Raw genomic sequence first — 25,324 nt, forward strand, 5'->3', positions numbered from 1 at the left:
TGTCGATTAAAGGAGAGGGGGAGGGGCTTGCCACGTTGTTGCTATAGCAACATGTAAACGAAAGCCCTGATGTTGCTAACGTCAATAGCGTCTCTGCTTGTCAGTCGACAGTGAAAACTGTGGCAGGATCATGTCGGAGGAAGAGCAGCAGGGTGAAACCTTCCTTCCAGATGGAGGAAGCACCTCACATGAGGACCGAGAAGAACCTCTGGATGAGGAGCAGCAGCAGGTTGGCAGGTCTAGTCCAGGTGAGACATGTGGCATTAAATATTGAGGAGTTCAAATCAACTTGACATTATGGTGACACAATAAACAAGGTGAAGTCCGCTTCCAGTGATGCTGTCATGGAAGCTTGTTTCTTCATTTGTGCAGATGAGGAGCAGGCTGATGTTCACACTGATCAATCCAACAATGAGGAAAATGTGGAAACATCTGCAGGTCAGTCATTACCACACCCAGAAGTGTGAGAATTGTTCATAAATATCTGCAATTTCTGTTGTTTTTTTTTTTTTACATATGTTATGTTAGCTACGATAAGCAGTAGAGAAAGCGGATGGATGGATGTTATCCTAGCTTATACTTCACGATGAAGCCCACTTGCAGTGTTCATGTCATGGAAGCTTGTTCCTTCATTTGTGCAGATGAGCAGCAGGCTGATCCTCCGACAGAACAATCCAATAATGAGGAAAATGTGGAACAGTCAACAGCTACAGGTCAGTGTGCTAATTACTTTATACAATCCCTCGTTTATGGCGTTCAGGTGGTTCCAGACACAACCGTGATAATTCCTTATTTAGTACGATTGCTTATGTATCAATGGAATATGTTCATTGGGTACGTTTTTTAACATGATTAGACCCCACAAGACATGAAATAGCACCGCTATAGTCACCTTCACACTCCTATTACCCAATATAGTCAACATAGTAAGAGAAAATAAGACATGTAAGATGTAGAAAACCTTTTTTTGTGACCTCCTAAATATGCTGTTTAACATTATTAAAAGCCCCATAGTAAAAGAAAATACAACATGGAAAACTTGTTTACTGTCACGATCCGGTAAGCACTGGTTTTCTGTCGGAAGCTTTACCCCCAGTATGCAGAGACGAGTCGGTGGCGTGCAAATAAAAATCTTTAATAATGCAGGTGCAGGTACTCACAGTTGTGCAAGGATTAACAAAAAAACAACAGAGGAAAAGGCTCTGCGATACAATACTTGTAGTAGCAGCAGGTAAGTATTGTCTCAAGTGACAGCGCGTGCAAGATGCCATGACAGTTTACAGTTTAGTTTGAAACATTATTTCAGCCCTCTAGACATGAAATAACAACACTATAGGCACCTCTTTCACGAAAAAGCATAATTTATGAATTAATATACACTCCTGATCCAAATCTTAAGACCAGTTGGAAAATAGCTAGCATTAGCATTTTGCACATTTGGATCTTAATGAGGTTTTAAGTAGAGCTACAATATGTAAAAACAAGAAGGGGGAGTGAGACAAAAAGCATTTTGAAAAAGTCATTGATTGAAAACAACAATTAAACTGAAATAGGCTGTTTATCAGCTGATCAAAAGTTTAAGACCATCGCTCAAAAAATAACCAAACACTCTCCAAACCAGAACCAAAAATGTTCTCAGTAGGACTCAGTAATGAGTAGCTCCACCGTTCTTGTTCATCACTTCCAAAATGGCTTTGGGCATGCTTGATGCCAGTGTTTCCAGGAGGCTAGTGGGAACATTGCTCCAAGTGGTGAAGATGGCTTCACCAAGGGCATCAACTGTCTGGAACTGATGGCCATTTTGATAAACTTCCCGTGCCATCCATCCCCAAATGTTCTCTATGGGATTTAAATGAGCGGAACATGCAGGATGGTCCAAAAGAGTGATGTTATTCTCCCTGAAGAAGTCCTTGGTCAAGCCAGCATTGTGAACTGCAGCATTGTCCTGTTGAAGAACCCAGCTGGTACCACACAGACGAGGGCCGGGTAGAAAACATCTCAGGTGGGATCTCCTTGTCATGTCAGTAACGTTGGAAGCCATCTGGACCGTCAAGGTTACATTTTTTCTCATCAGAGAATAAAACTTTTTTCCACCTTTCAATGTCCCATGTTTGATGCTTTAAACAGGCACTTTTGTGGCGTTTTTTGTTTTTTTAACCCTTTTCCTGCAGATGGCATCTGATGGTTATTGTGCTGCAGTCGGCACCAGTAAGGCCTTCATGTGGGTGGAAGACTGCCCTGTGTCTTGATGGACAGCCAATCAGATCCTCAGGCTCAGCGCAGGTGTTTTTTGGGTCTACCACTTGACTTTAGTTCCATAATGCTCAGGATCTTTCCAAAAATGTAGAATGAGTGATTTCCTGCTCCCAACCTCAGCAGCCATGGCACGCTGCGAGAGGCCTTGCTTATGCAGCTCCACAATCCCACCACGTTGAAAAAGAGAAAGCTTCTTAGTTTTACCATCAGGAGGGCATGACAGGGGGAATGCCTGACAGACAAAATTTAAATTTCAAGCAGATTTTGGCTTTTATAGGCTGTGGTCTTAAACTTTTGATCAGCTGATAAACAGCCTATTTCAGTTGAATTGTTGTTTTCAAAATGCTTTTTGTCTCACTCCCCCTTCTTGTTTTTGCATATTGTAGCTCTACTTAAAACCTCATTAAGATCCAAATGTGCAAAATGCAAATCCTCGCAATTTTTTCAACTAGTCTTAAGATTTTGATCAGGAGTGTATTTGTGAAAAGCGAAGTGAAGAAAAGTGAAAAGTGAAGATGCAAACTGTTGCTGTCACGGACGCTTGCTCCTCCATTTGTGCAGATGAGCAGCAGGCCGATGTTTTGACTGATCAGTTCACCAACAATGAGGAAAATGTGGAACAGTCAACAGGTCAGTGTGCTAATTACGTTATACAATCCCTCGTTTATGGCGTTCAGGTGGTTCCAGACCCAACATGATAAGTGAATTTCCGCAAAGCACAATTCCTGATTTGCTAGGATTGCTTATTTATCAATGGAATATTTTCATGGATATCTGTTTATGACCTCCTAAATATGCTTTTTAACATGATTAGAGCCCTCTAGACATGAAATAACACCCCTGTAGTCACCTTCACACTCCTATTACCCAATATAGTAGACATAATAAGAGAAAATAAGACATGTAAGACATAGAAAACTTGTTTGCTACCTCCTAAATACACTTATCATTAGAGCCCTCTAGACAGTTTCACTTTTGAAAGTGCTTCATTTCTGTAAAAAAAAAGTAACATTTGTTTGAATATGCATATTTTTGACTAATAATAGTCCTTATTCTAACACAAAACAGCATGATTTATGAATTCATATATTTTTAAAAAGCCGAAGCGCAAAGCCGTGAGGGATAAATGTACTTCACTATGACGTCCCCTTCCAGTGATGCTGTCATGGAAGCTTGTTTCTTCATTTGTGCAGATAAGCAGCAGGCTGATGTTCACACTGATCAATCCAACAATGAGGAAAATGTGGAAACATCTGCAGGTCAGTCATTACCACACCCAGAAGTGTGAGAATTGTTCATAAATATCTGCAATTTCTGTTGTTTTTTTTTTACATGATATGTTATGTTAGCTACGATAAGCAGTAGAGAAAGCGGATGGATGGATGTTATCCTAGCTTATACTTCACGATGAAGCCCACTTGCAGTGTTCATGTCATGGAAGCTTGTTCCTTCATTTGTGCAGATGAGCAGCAGGCTGATCCTCCGACAGAACAATCCAATAATGAGGAAAATGTGGAACAGTCAACAGCTACAGGTCAGTGTGCTAATTACTTTATACAATCCCTCGTTTATGGCGTTCAGGTGGTTCCGGACACAACCGTGAACCACCTGTTATTTAGTAGGATTGCTTATTTATCAAAGGAATATGTTCATAGATACCTGTTTACGACCTCCTAAATACGCTTTTTAACATTAAAGCCCTTTAGACATTTTCACATTTGAAAGCGCTTCATTTCTGGGAAAAAAAAGTAACATTTGTTTCAATATGCCTATTTTTGACTAATAATAGTCCACATTGTAACACGAAACAGCATGATTTAGGAATTAATATATTTTTAAAAAGCCGTGATGGAGTGAAGACGCAAAATCCGAAGCGCGAATTGGCGAGGTTTTAATGTACTTCACTATGACATCCACTTCCGGTGATGCTGTCACGGACGCTTGTTTCTTCATTTGTGCAGATGAGCAGCAGGCTGATGCTCCAACAGAACAATCCAATAGTGAGGAAAATGTGGACCAGTCAACAGCGACAGGTGAGCCCTCATCACGTTCTACTTTACTACGACATCCGGTGATGCTTTCATGGCAGCTTGTTTTCTTCGTTTGTGCATCGTGCAGATGAGCAGCAGGCTGACCAGACTGATCAGTCCAACGATGATGAGGAAAATGTGGAAAACGCTCGAGGTGGGTCACCTCACACCCTGGAACACTGTGCAAAAGACGTCATGGTCACGTAGAAAGTCATGTTCTTGCCAGGTTTTGAAGGATGAACCGACGTGAGCCGATATTCGGCTTCCGTAATTCCTTAGACGAATGGACCGGAGAGACATGCACCACATATCGCAAGACTAGTAACCGGCTGACGTGCGTTTCTCTTCAACAACACGAGAGCCTTGGCTGCCGGCGCAAGGATTGTCACGCATGCTCCATAGCTTACCTGATGACCTGATTTGAGGAAAAACGAGGCCAGTTTAGTTGCCTAAAATAGTCAAATGTACGAAAAAAATCCACAGCAGAAATTGGACAAAATGCTGCAATTTGACAACATAAGAAGAAGCAACAGCAAAAATGGGGGAAAAAAAAGAGCAAAGTGTGAAGCCGCTATGAATAATAGGCATTTTCACCTACCATACATGGCAAAGCTTTCTTCCTGAAACGTATGGAACTTCTTAGCGTTTCCACGTGTTGCTTTGCAATTAAGTCTGGAATGACTCTTCATTTGTGAAGATGAGCGGCAGCCTGACATGCCGACGGGCCAGACCAGCAGTGAGGAGGAGAGAGTGGAAAAGTCAATGGCTACAGGTGAGTCAGGTGACTCTTACATTCAGGGTGAGCCGTGTAATGGTGGTCACAATCGGTGGCTCTGTGAGTGAAAGTGATTGCATGCGGTTGCAGTAAAAGTGCTGCTGATGCCTGGAGGTCATGCCATGACTGCAGCCTTTGCCGTTGGTCTCCGCGTTAGCTGTTTTGTTTATATACAGTATATATATACACACTTATGTAGACACTGTTTTCATGTTCAATATTAGCATGGTAACAGTTAGCATGTTAGTATTGCTAGTTTGCTAATGTTACAATCTTAGCATTTAAGACATTTTCATATGTACAGTATATACTTACAGAAGGGCCGCACGGTGGTCTAGTGGTTAGCATGTTGGCCAACACAGTAACAGCCTGGAGATCGGGAAGAGCTGGGTTGGTGTCTCCCTTAGGCATTTCTGTGTAGAGTTTGTATGTTCTCCCCGTTCGTGGGTGGGTTTCCTCCGGGTACTCCCACAATCCAAAAACATGCATGTTCCTACTGTATTTCCTGAGCTAGATAAAGTTGAAACTTGAAATCCTCCTGGGGGAGTCTTATTACCTCACAAGTGATTAATCTCGACGCCTTTCCGACAATTAATAAGAACATCACGCAACATTTCACACACTTTACCGCTTGAATACGCGCATCCTTGTGGCGAAAAGCGTCCCTCTCGGCTTGCTCTCTTGAACTACTGCATTCTCCGCAGCTGACGCCAACCGTGGCGCTGTGGCTACGTTCGTTGTGACGGTGGAAAGGGTGGACTACCTTCAATAGTTTTGATTAAAAAAAACTCTTTTCCTCTTGCCTTCTCCTCTTCTCCGTTGCACCGAGGTAACTCCACTTCAGTTTTCCCCAATGAAACGTCCTCATTTTCGGAGGGCACGTTTACAAAAAGCAGTTTCCCAGCCTATTATGTCTTCTTATGGGGTCATTCATTCTGCTGAGGGTCACGTGGATCACCTGACAATCACAGGGTTGACATGTGATATGTACGTGACTACAGGATGTTTGGTCGCATGAACATAGCATGTATTTGTACGTGCGTTGCGAGACCCAAGGAAACGCCACCAAATCCGCCCAAAAGACAGTTCTTCCTTCAGTACACCACTACTTTTGGTAGTGGACTTTGTGGACGGTCCCTGCCAGCTGCCCGTAGAAAACAACCGGTCAACGATCCGCTGGCGTCAGTCCCATCTCCGGTCCCATGTCGGCCAACAACATTGCCAAACGACACGGCAACTTTTGGAAACACACTAACGCGGGTTTTTTGTTTGTTTGTTTGTTCAGGGCGAACGGCGGACGACAAGGAAAGCTTCGTTGGGCTTGGCATCCTTCCTCGCAGCGCCGCCACCGTGGAGATGACGTCATCGGACGCCGACAAACACCCGCTGGGAGGAGCCGATCCAGTCACAGAGCGGGAAGCCACGCCTGAGGTCATCAACGTGAGCCTGCAGACTGGTATGCCTACGTCATTTCATCATTGAAAAATAATTCAACATTTAAATGACAACACCTGAGGCCATGTTGGATAGCGTTAGCATGACTTTTACTAATGTTTTATGATTCATAACACGATGCTGATATTAGCCGGGTGCACTTATTTCTCATACTGCCAGCACTTTATGTGGAAAAATAAGCATTCTTAGGTTCAATGACAGGCCTGTGTTCATGCAGGGGTGCCCAAGTGTTTATTATTGGCCCGTGACACATCCTAAAAATATGCAAAAACAGCAGAACTCAAGCAACAACAACAGCAAGAATGAAAAAAAATCCACAGTAACTGTAACCTTCATGTTCAAATAAACTAAACCAAACCAAACCAAACCAAACTTTACCAGAATAAAGTCAAATATGAAGAGAATTAAAAAAAATTGTCATTTTGGTTGCATAAAGCTGAAATATTGAAGAAGGATTTTTCAAAATTATTTTTTACGGCGCTAATATTATTAAAAACCAACAAAACAATGCATAAAGTCGTCATTTCTATATACAATTTGGAAAACTGTATAATAAATTGTAGTAATCATTGTAATAAATAATTATAATCAGAAGAAAGTTGAAATAGTTGGAAAAGAAAACATGAGAAATGAAAAAAAAGCAGTCATTTTTAAAAAAATTAAGTCCAAATATTGAGAGAGAGAAAACGTACTCTACCGAGAAAAAAAGTTGCAATTTCACGAGAATAAACTTGTAATATTGTAAGGAAAAATAATATCATTTTAGCAGGAGTTGGAATATTAAAGAAAAAATATATTTTTGTTTGTTTTTCGTGGTTGCAATATGAGAAACAAAACAAAACAAAGTTGCCATTTTTGGCAAATTAGGTTGTAAAAAAGTTACAATATTATGGGAACAAAGTCATAATTACAAGGAGAAAATTTACAAGGACAAAGTTGAAATAGTTGGGAAAACAACAACAACAGCAGGAATGGAAACAAAAAGTGAGAATAACATTATTTGAGGAAAAATAACCTCATTTTAGTAGCATGAAGTTGAAATGTTAAGGAAAAAAAGACAAAGTTGTCATTTTTGGAAAATTAGGCTGCGGAAAAAAGTAAAAAGGTGAGGAGAATAAAGTCATAGCTACGGGAAGCGGAAAACCTACGAGGACAAATAGTAAAAGCAGTTGGAAAATCTTGAAAAAATTGGAAAAAAATGCTGCAATTTTACAAGAATAAAGTCAAAATATTAGGAGGAAAAAGTTGAATTCGATTTTACGGTGAGGAAAAATAGGGTCATTTGAGTAGCACAGAGTTCAAATAAAATGAAAGAAAGAAAAAACGTCATTTACTTGAAGTCGGAATATTATGAGAAACTCCGGAGCCCCCCGGGGGACATAAAAATATGATGATGGGTCAAAAAACAAAACTACTGTATTTTGTGAGATCCCACTTTTTCCCAAAGTCTTTGCTGTCGTGTGAACAGGAGAGTTGGGCTGATGTGTGAGGTGAGTTTTGTGGTCGTTCACGTGACAGAAGTGAATTTTCTAACAACCTAATAAAAATTGCGCTAAATTATGTAAAAGTCCATTTTCACAAACCTGTTGCTTCATGTACGTATTTGTAGCCAATGACGTCATCGATCGCCTTTCAGCCGATAGGTACTTGTCTCACTGAGGGGTTGTCAACATTGATGCCAAGCGTCGTCATACAGAGGAGACAGTCCCCGCGCTGCCGGATTCTCCTAGAGATCAGTATACACTAGGCCCCCAACTTACGAACACCTGACTAGCGAACACTCGCCGATACGAACACAAGCCGACTGGTTTATATTTTATTTTATTTTGCCTTGTAGTGCTTAGGAATCAGTATGTATACTGCTACTGTACATGCTTGACCAGTAGAGGGCACTGTGACATTGCTAATGGGACCAACAGACGCTGGAGAGCTTCCGGTGAATAGAAAGCTAAGTTTTAGCTGTATGATACAACCTGGACAGAGCGTGTGATTAAAGTTTATGAAGAGTTAATAGGCCTGCTTAATTCTACACCACCCACAGAACACTACCTCTTTTAGAAGAGTCTAACCACCACCACCATTTGTCCTTTTTTTCAATAACTCCTCCTCCAACTCCACCACAACAACGTATGCTCGACCACTCCTCTTCAAAGGTAAATAACATTTATCATTACGTATTATTATATCACTTTTATTATTGTTTTTTTCATTCATTATCCTGGTTTAATATTACTACTGCATCCAAACTCATATTTACATACATATATATGTATATGTACAGTATATGTATACACGTACATGTAGTACCTATATCATTGCTAATATTTACATACATACACATATACTGTATATGTATACACGTACATGTAGTACCTATATCATTGCTAATATTTACATACATACACATATACTGTATATGTATACACGTACATGTAGTACCTATATCATTGATAATATTTACATACATACACATATACTGTATATGTATACACGTACATGTAGTACCTATGTATATCATTGGTAATATTCATTTTGTTTCAACTTAAGAACGGTCGTCTGGAACCAATTGTGTTCGTTAGTTGGGGACTTAGTGTACTGTAAGTCAGACAGCACAGACGACGTCTCGTTTACATAAAAAGTGGGTTGTAGCTGTTTGTCTGGACCATTAAAAAAAAACAACAGCAAAAATGGGGGGGGGGGAGCAAAGAGTGAAGTTGATATTAATAATAGGCTGTGTCGACGAAGCTGAGCTACACTTTTTTTTGCTGTCCCCGTGTGGCCCTCACTGGAAAACGTGTGGAGGCCCCTGAGTGACTAAAACGATATCAACATTGTACTGTAGCTGTGCACATGAACAAAGAATCAGGACACGTGTGCAAATGTTAGCATTTTAGTCTTTGGACACATGCTGACGGCTGTATCTTACATTCCACGTGGCTTTCATGACGTCCAGATGATGGCGTGATCCAGGATGCGCCGGTGGAGATGGAACGTCCCCACTGGGAGAAAGCTTTCCTGGGTGGCTACAGGCACAAGCTGACGGGCGCCGAGTACCACCACGCCGCTGCCCAGACTCGGCCCAGGAGGAGGCCCGACCGAGGGGTGGTCGTGTTCAGCCGCGAAACGCAGGTACAGAACCTGGGGAGAAAAGCCACCGCTAAATGGACCTTTTAAGGATTTGTCGCACACGTGACCCGTCAGACAGCGGACCTGGTCTCTGAGACCCAGCAGTCCGCGCCTAGCGTCAGCACGCAGATGACCGGCGTCGGCTGTTACATCTCCAATCTCACAGACAAGCTGCTCAGCCCGGGAAGCTACCTCACCGCCGAGGAATATCACGCCACCAGGCTGAACGCGGTGAGAGAGCTCAAGCTTGACAGATGGCGTCCTTCGTGAAATGATTCAGACGGCGATGTGTGCCTCCCAGGTGATCCGACTGCAGGCCCACACTCGCCGCTGGCTCAGCTGTCGGGCGGTGGACCGCCTGAGAAGGCAGCGCGACCGCCGGCTGACCTGGATGGACCTCCAGGAGAGGAGGCGGCAGGAGGAGAGGGAGGAGCTGATGCAGGACAGCCGCAACCGCTGGATGCAGCCGAAGAAGAGGGAGGACCTCAACCTGCTGTACCACGCCCTGGAGAGTAAGTGGAAGGTTGAGAGTGTGCATGTGTGTGTGTTGATGACCTTAAAGCGTGTGTGTGAGACAGAGTGGAGGAGCGACAAGGAGCAGCAGATCAACACCACGCTGCGAGGATCCGAGAGGAAGGCCGCCCTCTGCTCGCTGCTGGAGCAGGAGACGCAGTACATCGCCACCATCGGACGTCACGGCATCGCCATCAGGAGCAACAACTACAACAAAGCTGTCCGGAAGTTCCTGGACAAGGTCAGAGTTCACATTTACAGCTAACCGTCAGTATGAGGGAGTCCAACTGCCACCATAAGGAGGATTACAACCCCGAGAGGGAGTATTTCTTTGTCCACATTTTAATACTCCAGCAAGGTTATCCTACTACACGAGTATCAGTACTTGCAAGTATTAGTGCCTCCAACATAGATTCCAACAGTACTAATACTACTACTAATACTGTCAGCATGAATATCAGTATATTGAGTTGGCAAAAACAACGCGCCTTAGTACTCTCAGCAAGACTATTAGTATGAGTACTGGAATGGGAGTAGAGTAATCCCTCCTTTATGGTGGTTAATTGGTTCCAGACATTTGGTTTGGTTTGGTTTAGTTTATTTGAACATGAAGGTTACAATGGAATACATCTCGTGAATCATTCTTTGACAGTTCCACATGTCCAAAAGGAGTAGGAAGAAGCAAAGCTTATTTAATCCTACCCCCCATCCATTCTACATCTAGTACAGTACATGTAGTTCACTTCCTGGATTCCATGTCATGTTTTCAGTGATAGTCAGGATAACACATAATAGATAACGGTGAGATAGCCCCCCCCCCCCCCCCCCCCCCCAAAAAAAAGAGAGAACATTCATAATAATGATAATAATGATGACAATACTAAATAAATAAGAACAAAGCCTTCTTCTTTTTTTTTTTTTTTTTTTTTTTTTTTTAACACAACAAAATGGCCGCGAAAATTGAATTCCTGCAAAGTAGGATTCCTGATTTATAAATGGAATATTTTGGTAGTTAGGGCACAGAAAACCTGTTTAACACCTTCTAACTACACTTTTTAACATTATTAGAGCCCTCTAGACATGGAATAAGACCCCTATAGTCACCTTTACACTCCTATTACCCAATATAGTAGACACAATAAGACATATAAGACTTAGAAAGCCCGTTTACAGCCTTCTAAATATGCTTTTTAACATTATTAGAGCCCTCTAGACATGAACTAACACCTCTATATTCACCTTTACACTCCTATTACCCAATACTGTAGACACAAAGAGAAAATAAGAGATAGAAAACCTGTTTAGGACCATCTAAATACGTTTTTTAACATTATTAGAGCCGTCCAGACATGAAGTAACACCCCATAGTCACCTTGACACTTCTATTACCCAATACTGTAGACACAAAGAGAAAATAAGAGCTAGAAAACCTGTTTAGTAAAATCTAAATACGCATTTTAATGTTATTAGAGCCCTCTAGACATGAAATAACACCCCTACAGTCACCTTTACACTCCTATCACCCAATATAGTGGACACAATAATAGAAAATATACAGTAGACTCACAATTATTGGGGGACTTCTTTGTTGTACTTCCTGTTCCGTACAGTGCTTCCTGCGGTGACAATTGTCTCATCAGTGTAACATTACTGCCCCCCAGTGACCAGTGTAGAATACTCCATACTGTATCATCCCAACATCTTTGAATGTGTCTTCTGGGTGCCTTACAGATACTTTATTCATCTCCGAGAGAAATTCACGTCATTATATTTCTAGTTTACTTCATTTTGCCATTTTTATGCTTGAAAATGCTTGATTTCGGCCAAAAATATGTCGAATTTGCTCACATATGCATATTTTTGACCAATTCATGATGCATTCAACCATTATTCATGTATTTTTGACAGAGCCTGACAGAGTAAAGCCGTGTAATTCAGAGCACGAAGTGGCGAGGGATTGCTGTACTTGTTCTGTCAGTAGGAGTATTAGTACTCGGCAGTGAGAGCATAAGTACCTCAATCAAAGACCAAAGTATCCGTAATATGAGTAGCCTTAGCGTGAGTGTTAGTACTGTCAACAGCAGTATTGGCACCACAGTAAGCGTGTACTGTTGTACCGTATGCATGCTAACTGTGCATTGCGGCGTGCCTCAGTCGTCCACGCCTCATCAGTGGCGAGCAGCAGACGGGCGCCTGATCGAGATGGACACTCCTGACACCATCAGAGCCAGAGAGCTGGGAGATCTCTACGACTGTGTCGCCATGTCGCCCATCAGCCAGGAGCAGCGTCTGGACATCCTGCTGTGCCTCAAACAGACTGTGGAGGTACACCACACACACACACACACACACACGTAGCGTTCCGTACTCGCTTCATCTTCATGGTCCTTTGGACAGGAGCACCCGTGTCAGCTGACCCGGGACATCGTGGACCTGATCCACAGAGAGCAGGACCTGATGAGGCGACACGTCAAGCCAGCCAACATGGAGGGTCTGAGGAAGAGACTCTCCACCCTCTTCCTGCAGTTCATCAGGACTCCGGGATTCAACCCTGAGGTGGCCAAGCACCTGAAGGTGAAGTCACCGGGTCCAGTGTACAGTATGTCCAGGAAGTTTTCAAGATCACGAAACAGCTTTTCCCCCCAGGTGCCTCAGAGCCCCTCCCTGCTGAAGAATGACGTGTTCCTCTGCCACGGCTGCCAGCGCTACCTGGGCTCCTCCCACTTCAGGTCATGCACCAGGGCGCACCTAAGCCGCCGCTGTCTGGACTGCACCAGACTGAGGAACATCGCCGGGAGCCGCGACGACTTCTCCTGCTACAGGAGCATGCTGAAAAAGCTCAGGGACAGCGAGCTGCTCCTCAGCAAGGACAACACCATCCCTTTCCTCCTGCAGGTCACCCTCTTCCTCCTCGTCCTCCTCCTCCTCTTTGTTGTTCTTGCTTGGGACGAAAATGACCGCCATGACGCGTGTCCCATCAGGCGGAGGACCTGCAGTACCTCGTGGAGGTGATCTGGGGCACCCACTCGGCCCTCAGCGCCTGCAACGACCCCTTCAGCCTGGCGCTGGTCCGATGGGAGCGCCACAAGGACTGGAGCCCGTGGAACTGCATCCTGCTCAGCAAGGAGGAGACGTCCGCTCACTTGCAAGTGGAGGACGTGCACAAGGTCAGCATATATTTGACTTTTCTGTCTTCCACATTCGATCATTTCATGCCAGAAAAGGTGCGCGTGTCCCCTTCAGGTGTACGACGCGGCCGTCATCCACAGCATCGAACACAAACACCTGCTAGCTCGCCGCCACTACAACCAGATCCCCTCCATGGTGACGCAAGCGTCCAAAGCGGCCGTCGGCAAACACGGAACGTTGCACGCCTCAGCCCGTATGAAGTGACACGGAATTATTATGATGATTATTATTATGATGACATCACGTATATTTCAACTTTGACATGATTGTGTCACATACACCACATGGACTAAAGTATCCGAACACCTACAGGAATAGAACTCCGCCCCCCAAAGTGTTGGCGTCGAAATGGTCTTACGAACATGACGAACGATGATTCAGGAGCAACTAAGGACTCCGGTTTTCCAAAAATCACAACTCCATTTGTTGTTTTGTTTCTGATATTCCAACTTTACAAAAAATGCCTTTTTTCTCTCATACAGTATGTCAACTTTATGCTACTAAAATGATGTTATTTTTCCTCATTGTGTTGCTCTTGTAAAATTGGGATTTTTTTTTTCTTCATATTTTGACATTATTCCTGTAACATGACTGCTGCTGTTGCGGTTTCGTCCGGCCGCAAAAGCCTGCCAGTCTGGTGCTTGTGTGTCTCAAATGAACAGAAAGTTTAAATCAGGCTAAAAGATAGCACACATGTCTGAAAATGTATTTAACTTACACTACTAGTCTATTTACTGCAATATCACACTTTGGGACATGAAGGGCTGCGTTCAAAGACACCCCAAGTTGAATTCACGTTTTGAGTGTAGATGATTTCTCTGGGCTTTCCGAGCACACTTGAATGCAGCAAATTGTAATTCCGCAGTAGGAGTTGAGTTGGTGAGAGATCAGAATATCTACTTACTGTTTTTCTTTGTCTTTCTGTTTATTCAGACCAGGGGTCGGTAACCTTTACTCTCAAAAGAGCCATTTTGCCGCCTCTTATACTGGAGAAAGCTCGTCTGGAACCTCAAATGTGGCACAAGTTTTTTCAGTTCTTCCTGTATTCATTTGTGTAAAATCCCAATGAAACGTAGTTCACTATGATTTCAAATAAAAAAATGTAAAAAAACATGAAAACTTTGATTGGTTTTGTTTGCCATAATAATTTCTCATGGAGATGAATACATTGTCATTTGGTTTTTATTTTGCTTTAATTAGAATAGAACACACATGTTAAACAAAGAAAAAGTATATGTGCATGGCTCAGATCAAGGGTACCCAAGTGTTACATTAAATGTTAAACTGGTGGATAGACTTATTTTACTCTTTTATACACAAAAGAATCACTTCAGTTGCAGATTTGAGTATTTATTTCATGAATATTTACCATTGTAATCATCATGGGGTTTGTTTTTCCATGGAATTATGTTCTTCAACATTTTCATCGGCAGGCGGACACGAAGGTTATGTACTTTTCACTAATGATTACACGACAGCTATTTTGTTTTTACACTGAGAATATTTGAATAAAACACATTAGAAACCAATTTCAGACATCATTCTTTCATTCTAAGTACAAATCATGACAAAATGATCAGAGAAAATATTGTTAATTTCACAACAAAAGTAGACATGCTTTACATGGAACATTTCAATGTCCAAATATAGACACTTTTTTACAACATAGCCGTGCTAGCGCAAAATAAAAACATGAACAGGCTTCATTTATGGTTTGGTAAGCTTCCTCCCTCTATAAGCGTCAGAGTGATAGGGATAGTACACATTGTTAGAACAACTACTTCAAATACTACTCAAGTGAAGTTGAAGACAGCAAAGGGTACCCTTCATCTGAGACATGCACACTTGCATACAATTTGGCAACAACTTCAGGGCACAAGGTCAAACAAAACAAAAAAAACACACATTGACACAATTGTAAGGGAAACACGAGAGGTCTGAGAGTATTTTCAAACGCATTCAAGAGTGACATTGATTTTTTACCTTTCATACATTTTAAGGCAGTGAGATCATTTCCTGCAAGATGCTTTTGGAACACTGTGAAAAGAGGCTTTACTTGTTTCCATTTTGAGCAATGAATGAAATATTTGGAGAGTAATCATAGGTTATTTATAACATAGTCCGCTTGCCGTTCCCTCAGGTTCACGCCAAATAATATGTTGTCCATGGTGAGGGTGTCCTGTAGCGGGAGTTGAGAAGAAAGCCGGTCCTCAAAGTCCTCCAAAAATGTGTTTGTGTAAATACGGTGAAAGAAAAGATGGTCCGTGCTTTCAGTCTCTGAGTCCCAGAAAATACAGTAGTTATGGTCAATAAGAACTTTTACTCTTAGCATTTCACGAGCTTGATAAATCTCATTTCAGGTCTTGAAATGTACTTCTTTCACCTTTGGACGTACAGGGAATGTTAGATATTGGCTCCTCCGTGTTTGAACCTCCACATCAGAGAACTTGTGCATAATTGAGTTTCTATTTGAACGCATTGGATATAGAGTGTTATTCAAGGATTTTGTTTGGTATCTCTTTGTTAAGAAGGTCTTGTTCATTGATGTAGAGTACTGGTAAATTAGGAGGAGGCAGACCCTCCAAATCAATGTTTTGCACAAGTTGTTTGACTGGTGTAGGAATTGCTTTGAGTGCTTTATTAAATTCAGATGTTCTACAATGAATACTATGAACTGAAGTGAAGTTTTCATATGATAAGCAGGTGCCCTCGTTATCAATAAGATGAGAAATGGACCAAATGCTTTTATCCATCCAGTGGTGCAAAACAAAGAGAGATTTTCCATGACAAAGAACATATCTATTATTCCAGATCAGTGTTTGGTGTGGCGTAAAATGGTGATTGTACACACGTTTCCAGCATAACAGAACCTGCTTGTGAAAAGGACGACAACTTTATGGGGAGTTTTTCTAGATTACAGTCACATTTAAGGACAAACTCTGTACCTCCATTTTTTTTCAAATAAACCTCTGGAGAGACAAAAAACAAACACTATTTCTATCCAGCACAAAAGATTTGAACCATTTCATTTCTAAGACAGCATTTAGACATTCAAAGTCGATTGCTTGTAAGCCACCTTCTTCATATTCTTTAATATTTGCTGATTTTTTTTTATATAGTGAAGTCGGTTTTTCCAAATGTAATTAAAGTTTTGGTTAAGTATGTTCTTCCAAACACTGTTAGATCTCTTTGTAAACATGATTTTAATGTTGTTTTGCACTGAATAATTGTATCAGGAACATTAATTAACATTAATAGGAACATTAAAAGTCTCTAAAAGCTTGCAATCGTGTATAGCCATAAGTTCACATTTACTACGATTGAGTGTCAGACCAGATGCTTCAGAGAAAAGATCAATACATTTAAACACTTCATGAATAAATGAGCTATCTAGACCAAGGAGCATTTAGAGGAACGTGCATGGTGTACTTTCCCCAGCAGGGGGCTCCAAAGACAGTCGCCGTTCTGTCACGTGATTATGCTAACCCTGTTGTATTGTAATGTTGGTCCCTGGCAGGAAAGTATCCTTCATCCTCGTTCAGAAAAATTAAGTGTAATCTAGACTAAATGATGCTTCCGTGGCGGCATTATTTCGCACAGCAGGCGTAACGACTTCCTTGCTACGGATAGCAGTTTTTGGCGGAAAGACCTCCTTGAACTTTGAATGGTGAATGTTGTGATGCCGCTCCAGATTCCCTTTTTTACTCGGCGCTTGACTTTGGTGGCACAACATACACACACATTTGTCTTTGACATGCGTAAAAACCAATTGTTCGCCCCATTCTGGATGTAAATTGTATGTTCTAGCCTTCTTTTGCGGAGTCCCCATCGGAGCAGACCGCTACCTGGGAAGGATAGCCTCTCTTCTTTTGGTTTAATGGCGGGTTGCAACCATGAAAGGATAGCGTCTCGTCTCGTGTCTTGGGAGTTAACATGATTGACGTGAAGAGGGACCCGGATCAGCATTCTTTTGTTGGTCAACTGCGGGAGGGAGGGTAAACTGAAGTAATAACACTTCCGGCCCCCCCCCCCAGAGGTGTTAGTGGCGCCACTCAAGTCTGTCTAAAGCACGAAAATGTATACAATTAGTGGCTTGCTGGAGGTTTCTACAGGCTGTACAGATTTCTGCCGAAATACATCGAATCCAATATTGGCGCTGGATTGAATTGATTTTAATGTTATTTAGTAAATAAAAGTTACTAATTGCAGCACTTTAGGTGTACTTTTCAGAGCAAGAGCTTAGACGGGAGAATATTGTTTTGAAAAGACTTTGTTTTTCATATAAAACTTTTATTTTGAAGTCATGTCCGGGGAAGTTGTTCGGTAAGTGAGGTCACGTACAAACCGGTTATTCAAATCTCCGCCGAATGTTTATTGAATAAACGTTGTCCATAACTACGTTGGCTGCAGGTGAGGAGGTGTGCGATAAGCTCGTTTTAGCTCTTTCCTTCCTCTGCTTCAGCTGTCCTGTCTCTGCTCAGGTGGTGTCTGCGTATCTTTTCCTAAAACAAAAAGAAACAAACGCCGAAACTGTAACATCGATCAAAATTGTCTCTAATAACTCATACTATAAAAACGAAGTTTTAAGTGATGTTTCTACCTCATTTAATGAATCAAAAACATCACGTGTGATCTCTTCCCTCCTCTGTGCCACTGCACACGCACACACACACACACACACACACACACAGCTGCTTGCGCGAAAGATGCCAAAGGTTTTAATTGTACGGACATCTTATTTCATAAATGTATCTGTTAATCAATCAGCCTGTTCAGTGAAGAGTGAGGAAAGTGTGTATCATATTTGCTTGTATTGAGGCATTTACAGTAGGTCACCCATCACCTTTGTGTGAAGCAGTTAAGCTATTAAGAACCACTGATTTGCTAAAAAAACATATCTGCATACAGATGCTATATATAATCTCAATGAAATTGCAGACTGTTCTGTTTTATTATTGTTGTTTTATTGTTATATTTGTTTGTTGTTTTAGGTTTATAAATTGCATGTTTGCTAACCATCAACATTCATTACTCTTGTCGGTAGCCAACCTCCCTGAGCTTCTGTATTTTTCTCTCTTTCGGTGGGAACACTGTGCAACTTCTTAATGGTAGTAAGTATCACTTTTTGTTTATTTACTTTTATGATCATTGGGAGAGGGCACACTATTTCCATAGCATTACAGTATTACCTTTAACACAGCTGTTAGTTATTTCAAAAGCTATTGGATTTCAATTTGACTTCATGGCCAGAAGTGCATGTTTTTTAGAACACTCCTGGCATGTGTAAAGAGCAGCACACATACGTTATGTGAGTGATTCCCATACCAGGGGCTACACGTACCCCTGGTGTGTGAGCACATTTCTTGTACTTAGCACTTTATTGTGTATATTTTCAGTCATTTCATATTAAGCCAGGCAATGAATGGAACACTTGCACTGCAACTAGTTTCCCCAGGGAGACAATAACCTGTGGCATGGCTGTGCTGAAATCATAACAGTTAAGAAGAGTGAGGGGGTACTCAATGTAAGACAAAAAGGCTCTGAGGGTCCACATGACAAAAAAGGTTGGGAAACACTCTTATGTTATATGCTAAATCCTGTTTGCTATGGCAGCTTGTTCAACAGTATGATTTGTCTTTTCATTCTTTTCATTAGGTGGACAGCGTTCATGCGGATAAATGTAATGCCTCTTGAATCACGCTTCATCTCCCACTTGGACAAGCACATGGACAACCTGGTGATGCTATTCTGCAATGAGGTGGGAGTTTCAGGAAAGAAGATCCCTCAAATATTGTCACTGACAACTCAGGTGTGTACTCTGGAGGTTTATCAGTTCAAAGACACAAGTGTCACTTATGCTCAACACTTCAACTGATCTGTTTTTCACTGCAGACAGAAGGCATACACATCAAGTGGGAGTGTGTCTTGAAATGACCGTGTGTCCACCTCAATGGGTACACCAAGCCACTCATCAAGGAATGCATACTCCGTGAGTAGATATGTTAACATATTGAAACATAATTTATTCATTTGCGAAAAATTGTCTGCTGTCTTTTGAAATCGATGCAGTAATTACCGTAATTTCTAGTGTATAAGCCGCTACAATTTTTTAAAACCTTGAAGCCTGTGGCTTATGCAGCGCTGTGGCTAATTTTTGGCCATGGTCTAATCTCGTGACATCTATATTTCACAACTACTACTACTACTAATCGTTTAAATACTGTGCCCCACTACTGTGTCATTTTACAAAAAACATTAAACTCATCACACAGCAACTTAACACTCAAAATGTAGCTAAGGCATACACAATAATATCCCAAATATACAATCATAACCCAGAATGCATTTCTTCTCAACGGAGCAGTTCATTGGCCAGTGAAATTCTTCTATAATTAATTCTGAAGATTTTTTTTCTTCAGTTTTATGCAATATTCTTGTATGCTATTATGATTACTATATACTGTATGACTGAAAACACGCCTGGAATATAATGATCCTCAAGTCAAGTCAACCTAAATACATTTCTTTGGAGGTATCTTGACTTCAAATGACCAAACACTGTTTAACTTGTTTTTTTCCTGTGCTGGTCTCCCTTGGAGTGTGTCACCATAGATGACATGGAGAAGGACGTTCCTCTGACCACCATGGAGGTCTACGTGTTCAGAAAAGAAAATGCAGTGCCTGAAGGAGATCCAGAGGATGTGGCCTACCAAGTATCACTTGTGGACGTGCCATGCTGTGTGGATTGATCGATGCACTCATCATTTTGAGCTACCCACAAGCGTGGAAGCGCACGTTTAAAGTGTACCAGAAGACACTGATGAACGTAGATGGTAAGAAGCTTTCACCAAAAGTTCAGTCATTGAAAATGAAGATGCTGCAGTGTTCTATATGGTGCAGTCATGCCTCACCAGTGGACTCTTTTTGACTCTTCCTTATATACTTTGAATCTTGGACTTCTGATGAAAACATATCATTTTTATTGCTGCACTTAAGTGTATACCTGATTTTCCATTGGACATCAACACACCAAAGGGTGCATTTATGATGCCCATGCTTTTTTTTGCTGAGTGTGCAGCACGCATTCTCACAAGGGTTTGGTTTGGTTAAGTTTATTTGAACATGAAGGTTCCAATGGAATACATCTCATGAATCATTCTTTCACCCTTCCTCATGTCCAAAAGGAGTAGGAAGAAGCAAAGCTTATTTAATCCTACCCCCCATCCATTCCACACATAGTACAGTACATATTATTCACTTCCTGCATTCCATCTCATATTTTATATGAGGGAATAATGACATTATTCCCTTGTGAAACACAATACATTGACATGAAAATACTTTCGGATAATTATATTCTTGGCGTGTTTTCATATACACTCCTGATCAAAATCTTAGGACCAGTTGAAAAATAGCTAGAATGATCATTTTGCACATTTGGATCCTAATGAGGTTTTAAGTAGAGCTACAATATGCAAAAACAAGAAGGGGGAGTGAGACAAAAAGCATTTTGAAAAAGTCGTTGATTGAAAACAACAATTCAACTGAAATAGGCTGTTTATCAGCTGATCAAAAGTTTAAGACCACAGGCTGTAAAAGCCCAAATCTGCTCCACATGTTCATTTTGTGTCATCATTCCCACTGTCAGGCCCTCCTGATGGTAAAGCTAAGAAGCTTTCTCTTTTTCAACGTGGTGGGATTGTGGGGCTGCATAAGCAAGGCCTCTCGCAGCGTGCCATGGCTGCTGAGGTTGGGAGCAGGAAATCACTCATTCTAAGTTTTTGGAAAGATCCTGAGCATTATGGAACAAAAAAGTCAAGTGGTAGACCCAAAAAAATCACACCTGCGCCGAGCCGCAGGATCCGATTGGCTGTCCATCAAGACACAGGGCGGTCTTCCACCGAAATTAAGGCTGGTGCCAACTGCAGCGCAATAACCATCAGATGGCATCTGCGGGAAAAGGCTTTAAAAAACAAAAAAGGAGTTCACAAATTCCACAAAAGTGCTCGTTTAGACTTTGCTAGGGAGCATCAAACATGGGACATTGAAAGGTGGAAAAAAGTTTTATTCTCTGATGAGAAAAAATGTAACCTTGAGGGTCCCGATGGCTTCCAACGTTACTGACATGACAAGGAGATCCCACCTGAGATGTTTTCTCCCCGGCACAGTGGAGGGGGGTGAAGCCATCTTCAGCCATCTTTTTTATTATATTTTTTGAGCGATGGTCTGAAACTTTTGATCAGCTGATTTCAGTTGAATTGTTGTTTTCAATTAATGACTTTTTCAAAATGCTTTTTGTCTCACCCCCCTTCTTGTTTTTGCATATTGTAGCTCTACTTAAAACCTCATTAAGATCCAAATGTGCAAAATGCTAATGCTAGCAATCTTTCAACTGGTCTTAAGATTTTGATCAGGAGTGTATGGTTATCGTAATATAGAAGAATATTGCATTCATTTGAAGGAAAAAATAAAATCTTCTGAATTAATGAGATATTTATCTCCGAATTTCGATGAATCCCTCCTTTTGACCACACACTTGCTCACTACACAGTTGGTAGTTTACTGCCCCTCACCCACCCTGGCAAAGAGCAAGGGCTTGGGAGCTGAAACATCAGCATCCCGTGAAGTCATAACAATTTGTGGGGAAATTGTTAGCAAAATAGATTTTTCAATGACAGTCACGTTTCTTAGTTCATGTTTTCAGCAGGTGGATCATGGTTGTTATTGAAGATTTATCTGCATGTTAGCTATTCACACCAGACTTCAAGCATTTAAAAATAGGTTTTCCCGAACACTAAACTTGTCCATTTCTTTCAACTGTTGGTCGTTAAAACCAATACAGTGGTTTTCATTGAAAATGTGTCCCTTTCTATGACATACGTATGTGACAAAATAGATGACATGTAAATAATTGTACTGTGGACCAGAAAATGTAAAATATTCATAATTTCTATTATACTTGAAGTTTTCTATAGCCTAAACCTTATTAACAAAATTACACAAACTTTATTAACAATTTTACATGAACCTTATTAATAGCATTACATAGACTTTATTCAACCGTTTCCATAAACCTTATTGACAGCATGACATAGACTTTATTATATGCATCAGGCAAATTCTATTCGCTGTTACATACATTTTCTGTAGTCCATTCATCTCCTTTGATTTGATTAAATGACTGGTTTACATTAGACAGGAGCCTGCAGACTAGACGTTCAAATACTTTCATGACAACGGAGGTGAGAGTGACCGGCCTATAGTCATTGAGACATGTGATGTTGGGTTTTTTGGGCACTGGGATGATCATAGCTGATTTAAAACATGCACAGTAGCACTGTTAAGAGACCAGTTGAAGATGTAGCTGAGAATAGCAGTAAGCTCGTTAGCACAGTTCCTGAGTGTAGCTGGTGTCACACCATCAAGACCAGCTGCCTTGTTGGTGTTTTGACGCTGTAGCAGTCTGCGCACATGGTGCTCCGAGATGGAGAGGGGAGGTTGAGTGTGCCCTGCACCTAACGGGTGAGGGGGGGCTCTGGTCTGGGCGCATGTGTTATCGAAACGGCAGAAAAAGTCGTTAAGCTGCTCTGGTAGGGAGGGGTCACAGTCCAGGATGTGATGATTCATTTTATAGTTCGTGATTTCCTGTAGGCCCCGCCAGACCCCCTTGATGTTGTTGTCATGTAATTTCACCTCAAGTTTGCTCCTGTGGTTGTGTTTTGCTGTGTTTATGGCTTTCTGTAGTCTGAATTTGAGAAGTTTGTATTGCTCTCTGTCCCCACACTTATAAGCGTCATTTTTCTCCTTACAGAGACGCTTAACTTCCCGGTTAAACCAGGGTTTGTTGTTGTTGTAGATGGTAATAGTTTTTGATGGGATACACACAGACTCACAGAAGCAGATGTAAGACATGACACAGTCAGTGAAAGAGTCAATATTGTTCGAATCAGTAGCAAACACAGCCAGTCAGTGGTATCAAAACAGTCCCGTAACATATCTGTAGCCTCCGGAGAGCGCCTCTTGACCCTCATGATTTTTGGTTTAGAGGTCTTGAGTCTCTGTCTATACTTAGGAACGAGGAGTATAGTGTTGTGATCAGACTCACCAATCGGGGCTCTGACTTGAGCCTGGTACGCCTCCGGTATGGAGGAGTACCACTGGTCGAGTGTTTTGTCCAGCCTGGTGGAGATGTGAACCTGTGGCTTGTATCTGGGCAGTGTTTTTCTCATGGAGACATGGTTGAAGTCTCCAAGCACCAGAACAACCGAGTCTGGGTAGGAGTTTTCCGCGGTGAGGACGTGGTCAGCTAGTTGTTGTGCGGCTGACGCTGCTGCTGCACTGGGAGGGATGTAGGCTGCGCACAAGATGATGGAGGAGACTTCCCTTGGAGAGTAGAAGGGGATACACCTCACCATGAGGTGTTCCAGGTCGGATGAGCAGCCGGACGAAAGGGTTTTTGTATCCGTACACCAGTTCTGGTTGATGGAGAAACCGACACCTCCGCCGCGCTGCTTCTGGGAGTCTCGCGTGCGGTCAGCTCGGTGGAAAGTGAAGCCCCCCTGTTGTAGCGCTGCATCGGGGATGTTAGCGGTCAGCCAGGTTCCTGTCAGGCATATGGCAGCGCAGTCTCTGAAGTCTCGTTGGGAGACGATGAGGGAGGTGAGCTCGTCCGTCTTGTTTGCTAGCGAGCGGACGTTGGAAAGGACGAGGCTCGGCAGGGGTAGTCTGTGGCCCCGGTGTCTCAGCCGAACTAGCACCCCTCCTCTTTTTCCCCTCTTCCTCGGCCGGTGTTTCAATCGCCCTCGCGAGAGATTTGGTGGTAAATCCATGACAGCTGGCTGTGAAGCCGGCATGCTGGCTCGTATGTGAAGGAGTTCAGTTCTGTCGTACCGAATGAGTCCGCACGGTTCCGGAATAAAACAAAACGTAAAAAACAAACAAAGAGCAACACCGACGGCGCCATCTTGAACCACGTCACGTCTCGCGAGACGTGGATCCGTGTCAAACATGCATACGAGCATTTCAAAGGTGAAATGCAGTTTTTTCCTGAGCTACATATAGCTTCTCAGCATATCTCAATGTGTTGCTTTCCAAAACATCAAAGTGGCCCTTGCATCCTTTCATTTTTCAGCATGTGGCCCTCGCTGGAAAAAGTTTGAACACCCCCGATCTAGAGGATTCAGCGAGAGTTTTGTTCTAAACAGGGAAACACCATCCATCCAAACATATCTTCCTAGCAAATGCTTTTGTGTGTATTTTTTCAGTGGCGAAAAAAAACGTAAATAACTCATGGAACCAATCAAAGAGGGCTGATAAATTGTCCACTTCCGGCGTGGATATGATATAAGAAGAAAAATGGATCGTATTGTTATTTCACAAATTTCTATCAATCATGTGACTGCCGAAAAATAAGGCAACCGGACGTAGACGCGTTGTGCACATGCGTAGAACCCAGTTGAAGCGATTAGCGTTCCGGGAACGCAGTGACACCCAGTGACACCCCCGCACCAATGTGTCTTTTTCTGTGAACTCTTGTGGGTCGTTGGTCACCGAACGACACCCTTAGAGCGCCCTCTCGTGTTACCTTAGCAACACAGCCATGCTGGAAAATCAGAGGAAAGTGTGAGTCAGCAGATATGGATCATGGAAGGCGGTCTGAGCCAAATGGAAAACACAGCTTGCTCCACTGAAGCTGCAATGTTAATAAAATCATTTAAAAAAAAATCACATCTGGAAAGTGGAGCAAGGCCACCACAGGCTGAGAAACCGCACTACCAACAATCCACATCGTCGTCGTCATGTGTGAAGACCTCATTATGCTTCCACAAAACACTTTGAACAATCCTCAAAGCCCCCCGAGTAACACTTGAGTGTAATTCCACATACACTGCTCTCCAGGCTTCATATTTTCCACGCTATGCTGTCTCCAAGTCTGTGTCACATGTGCACACCATCCAAACAGCGTTTTTCATCTTCTCCA

At 42.2% G+C, this 25,324-nt stretch overlaps 3 protein-coding genes and 1 long non-coding RNA gene across 9 annotated transcripts in view; 2 read left to right on the plus strand and 2 right to left on the minus strand.

The window, feature by feature from the left end:
* wasla (WASP like actin nucleation promoting factor a) overlaps positions 1-6,423 on the minus strand; it is a 29,944-nt gene extending 23,521 nt beyond the window's left edge. For 2 of the 3 annotated variants that reach the window (XM_054776325.1, XM_054776322.1), the window contains exon 1: positions 5,377-6,423. In XM_054776325.1, coding sequence (XP_054632300.1) covers positions 5,377-5,550 — 174 coding nt within the window. In that variant the 5' untranslated portion in view covers positions 5,551-6,423. Of the gene's footprint in view, positions 1-4,884; positions 4,996-5,376 lie in introns of all 3 variants that reach the window. The other variant, XM_054776324.1, reaches the window with a different exon arrangement.
* iqub (IQ motif and ubiquitin domain containing) lies at positions 52-14,533 on the plus strand. 3 transcript variants are annotated; one of them, XM_054776317.1, is made up of 18 exons: positions 53-248; positions 373-438; positions 642-713; positions 2,818-2,886; positions 3,450-3,515; positions 3,719-3,790; positions 4,218-4,289; positions 4,375-4,440; positions 6,347-6,517; positions 9,470-9,645; positions 9,718-9,873; positions 9,944-10,154; positions 10,221-10,396; positions 12,310-12,480; positions 12,553-12,729; positions 12,802-13,050; positions 13,137-13,322; positions 13,399-14,532. In XM_054776317.1, the coding sequence occupies exons 1-18, from the start codon at positions 131-133 to the stop codon at positions 13,546-13,548; spliced, it is 2,424 nt and encodes an 807-aa protein (XP_054632292.1). In that variant the 5' UTR covers positions 53-130; the 3' UTR covers positions 13,549-14,532. The 3 variants fall into 3 exon arrangements, with proteins under 3 accessions (XP_054632291.1, XP_054632292.1, XP_054632293.1); XM_054776316.1 differs by having other exon boundaries at positions 52-248; positions 12,553-13,050; positions 13,399-14,533; XM_054776318.1 differs by having other exon boundaries at positions 126-248; positions 335-438; positions 12,553-13,050.
* Positions 14,530-24,714, minus strand: LOC129181302 (uncharacterized). Its single transcript, XM_054776344.1, has 2 exons — positions 23,450-24,714; positions 14,530-17,846 (listed from the first exon to the last, which is right to left on the minus strand). The coding sequence occupies exons 1-2, from the start codon at positions 24,363-24,365 to the stop codon at positions 17,803-17,805; spliced, it is 960 nt and encodes a 319-aa protein (XP_054632319.1). The 5' UTR covers positions 24,366-24,714; the 3' UTR covers positions 14,530-17,802.
* LOC129181304 (uncharacterized) lies at positions 16,850-20,700 on the plus strand. 2 transcript variants are annotated; one of them, XR_008570416.1, is made up of 5 exons: positions 16,850-17,011; positions 18,389-18,908; positions 19,000-19,153; positions 19,237-19,333; positions 19,944-20,700. It is a non-coding gene; the product is annotated as an uncharacterized LOC129181304 (long non-coding RNA). The 2 variants fall into 2 exon arrangements; XR_008570415.1 differs by having other exon boundaries at positions 16,850-18,908.
* Positions 24,715-25,324: the final 610 nt, after the last annotated feature.

This window comes from Dunckerocampus dactyliophorus, chromosome 5, assembly GCF_027744805.1.
Source record: "Dunckerocampus dactyliophorus isolate RoL2022-P2 chromosome 5, RoL_Ddac_1.1, whole genome shotgun sequence".
NCBI classification, from domain to species: domain Eukaryota; kingdom Metazoa; phylum Chordata; class Actinopteri; order Syngnathiformes; family Syngnathidae; genus Dunckerocampus; species Dunckerocampus dactyliophorus.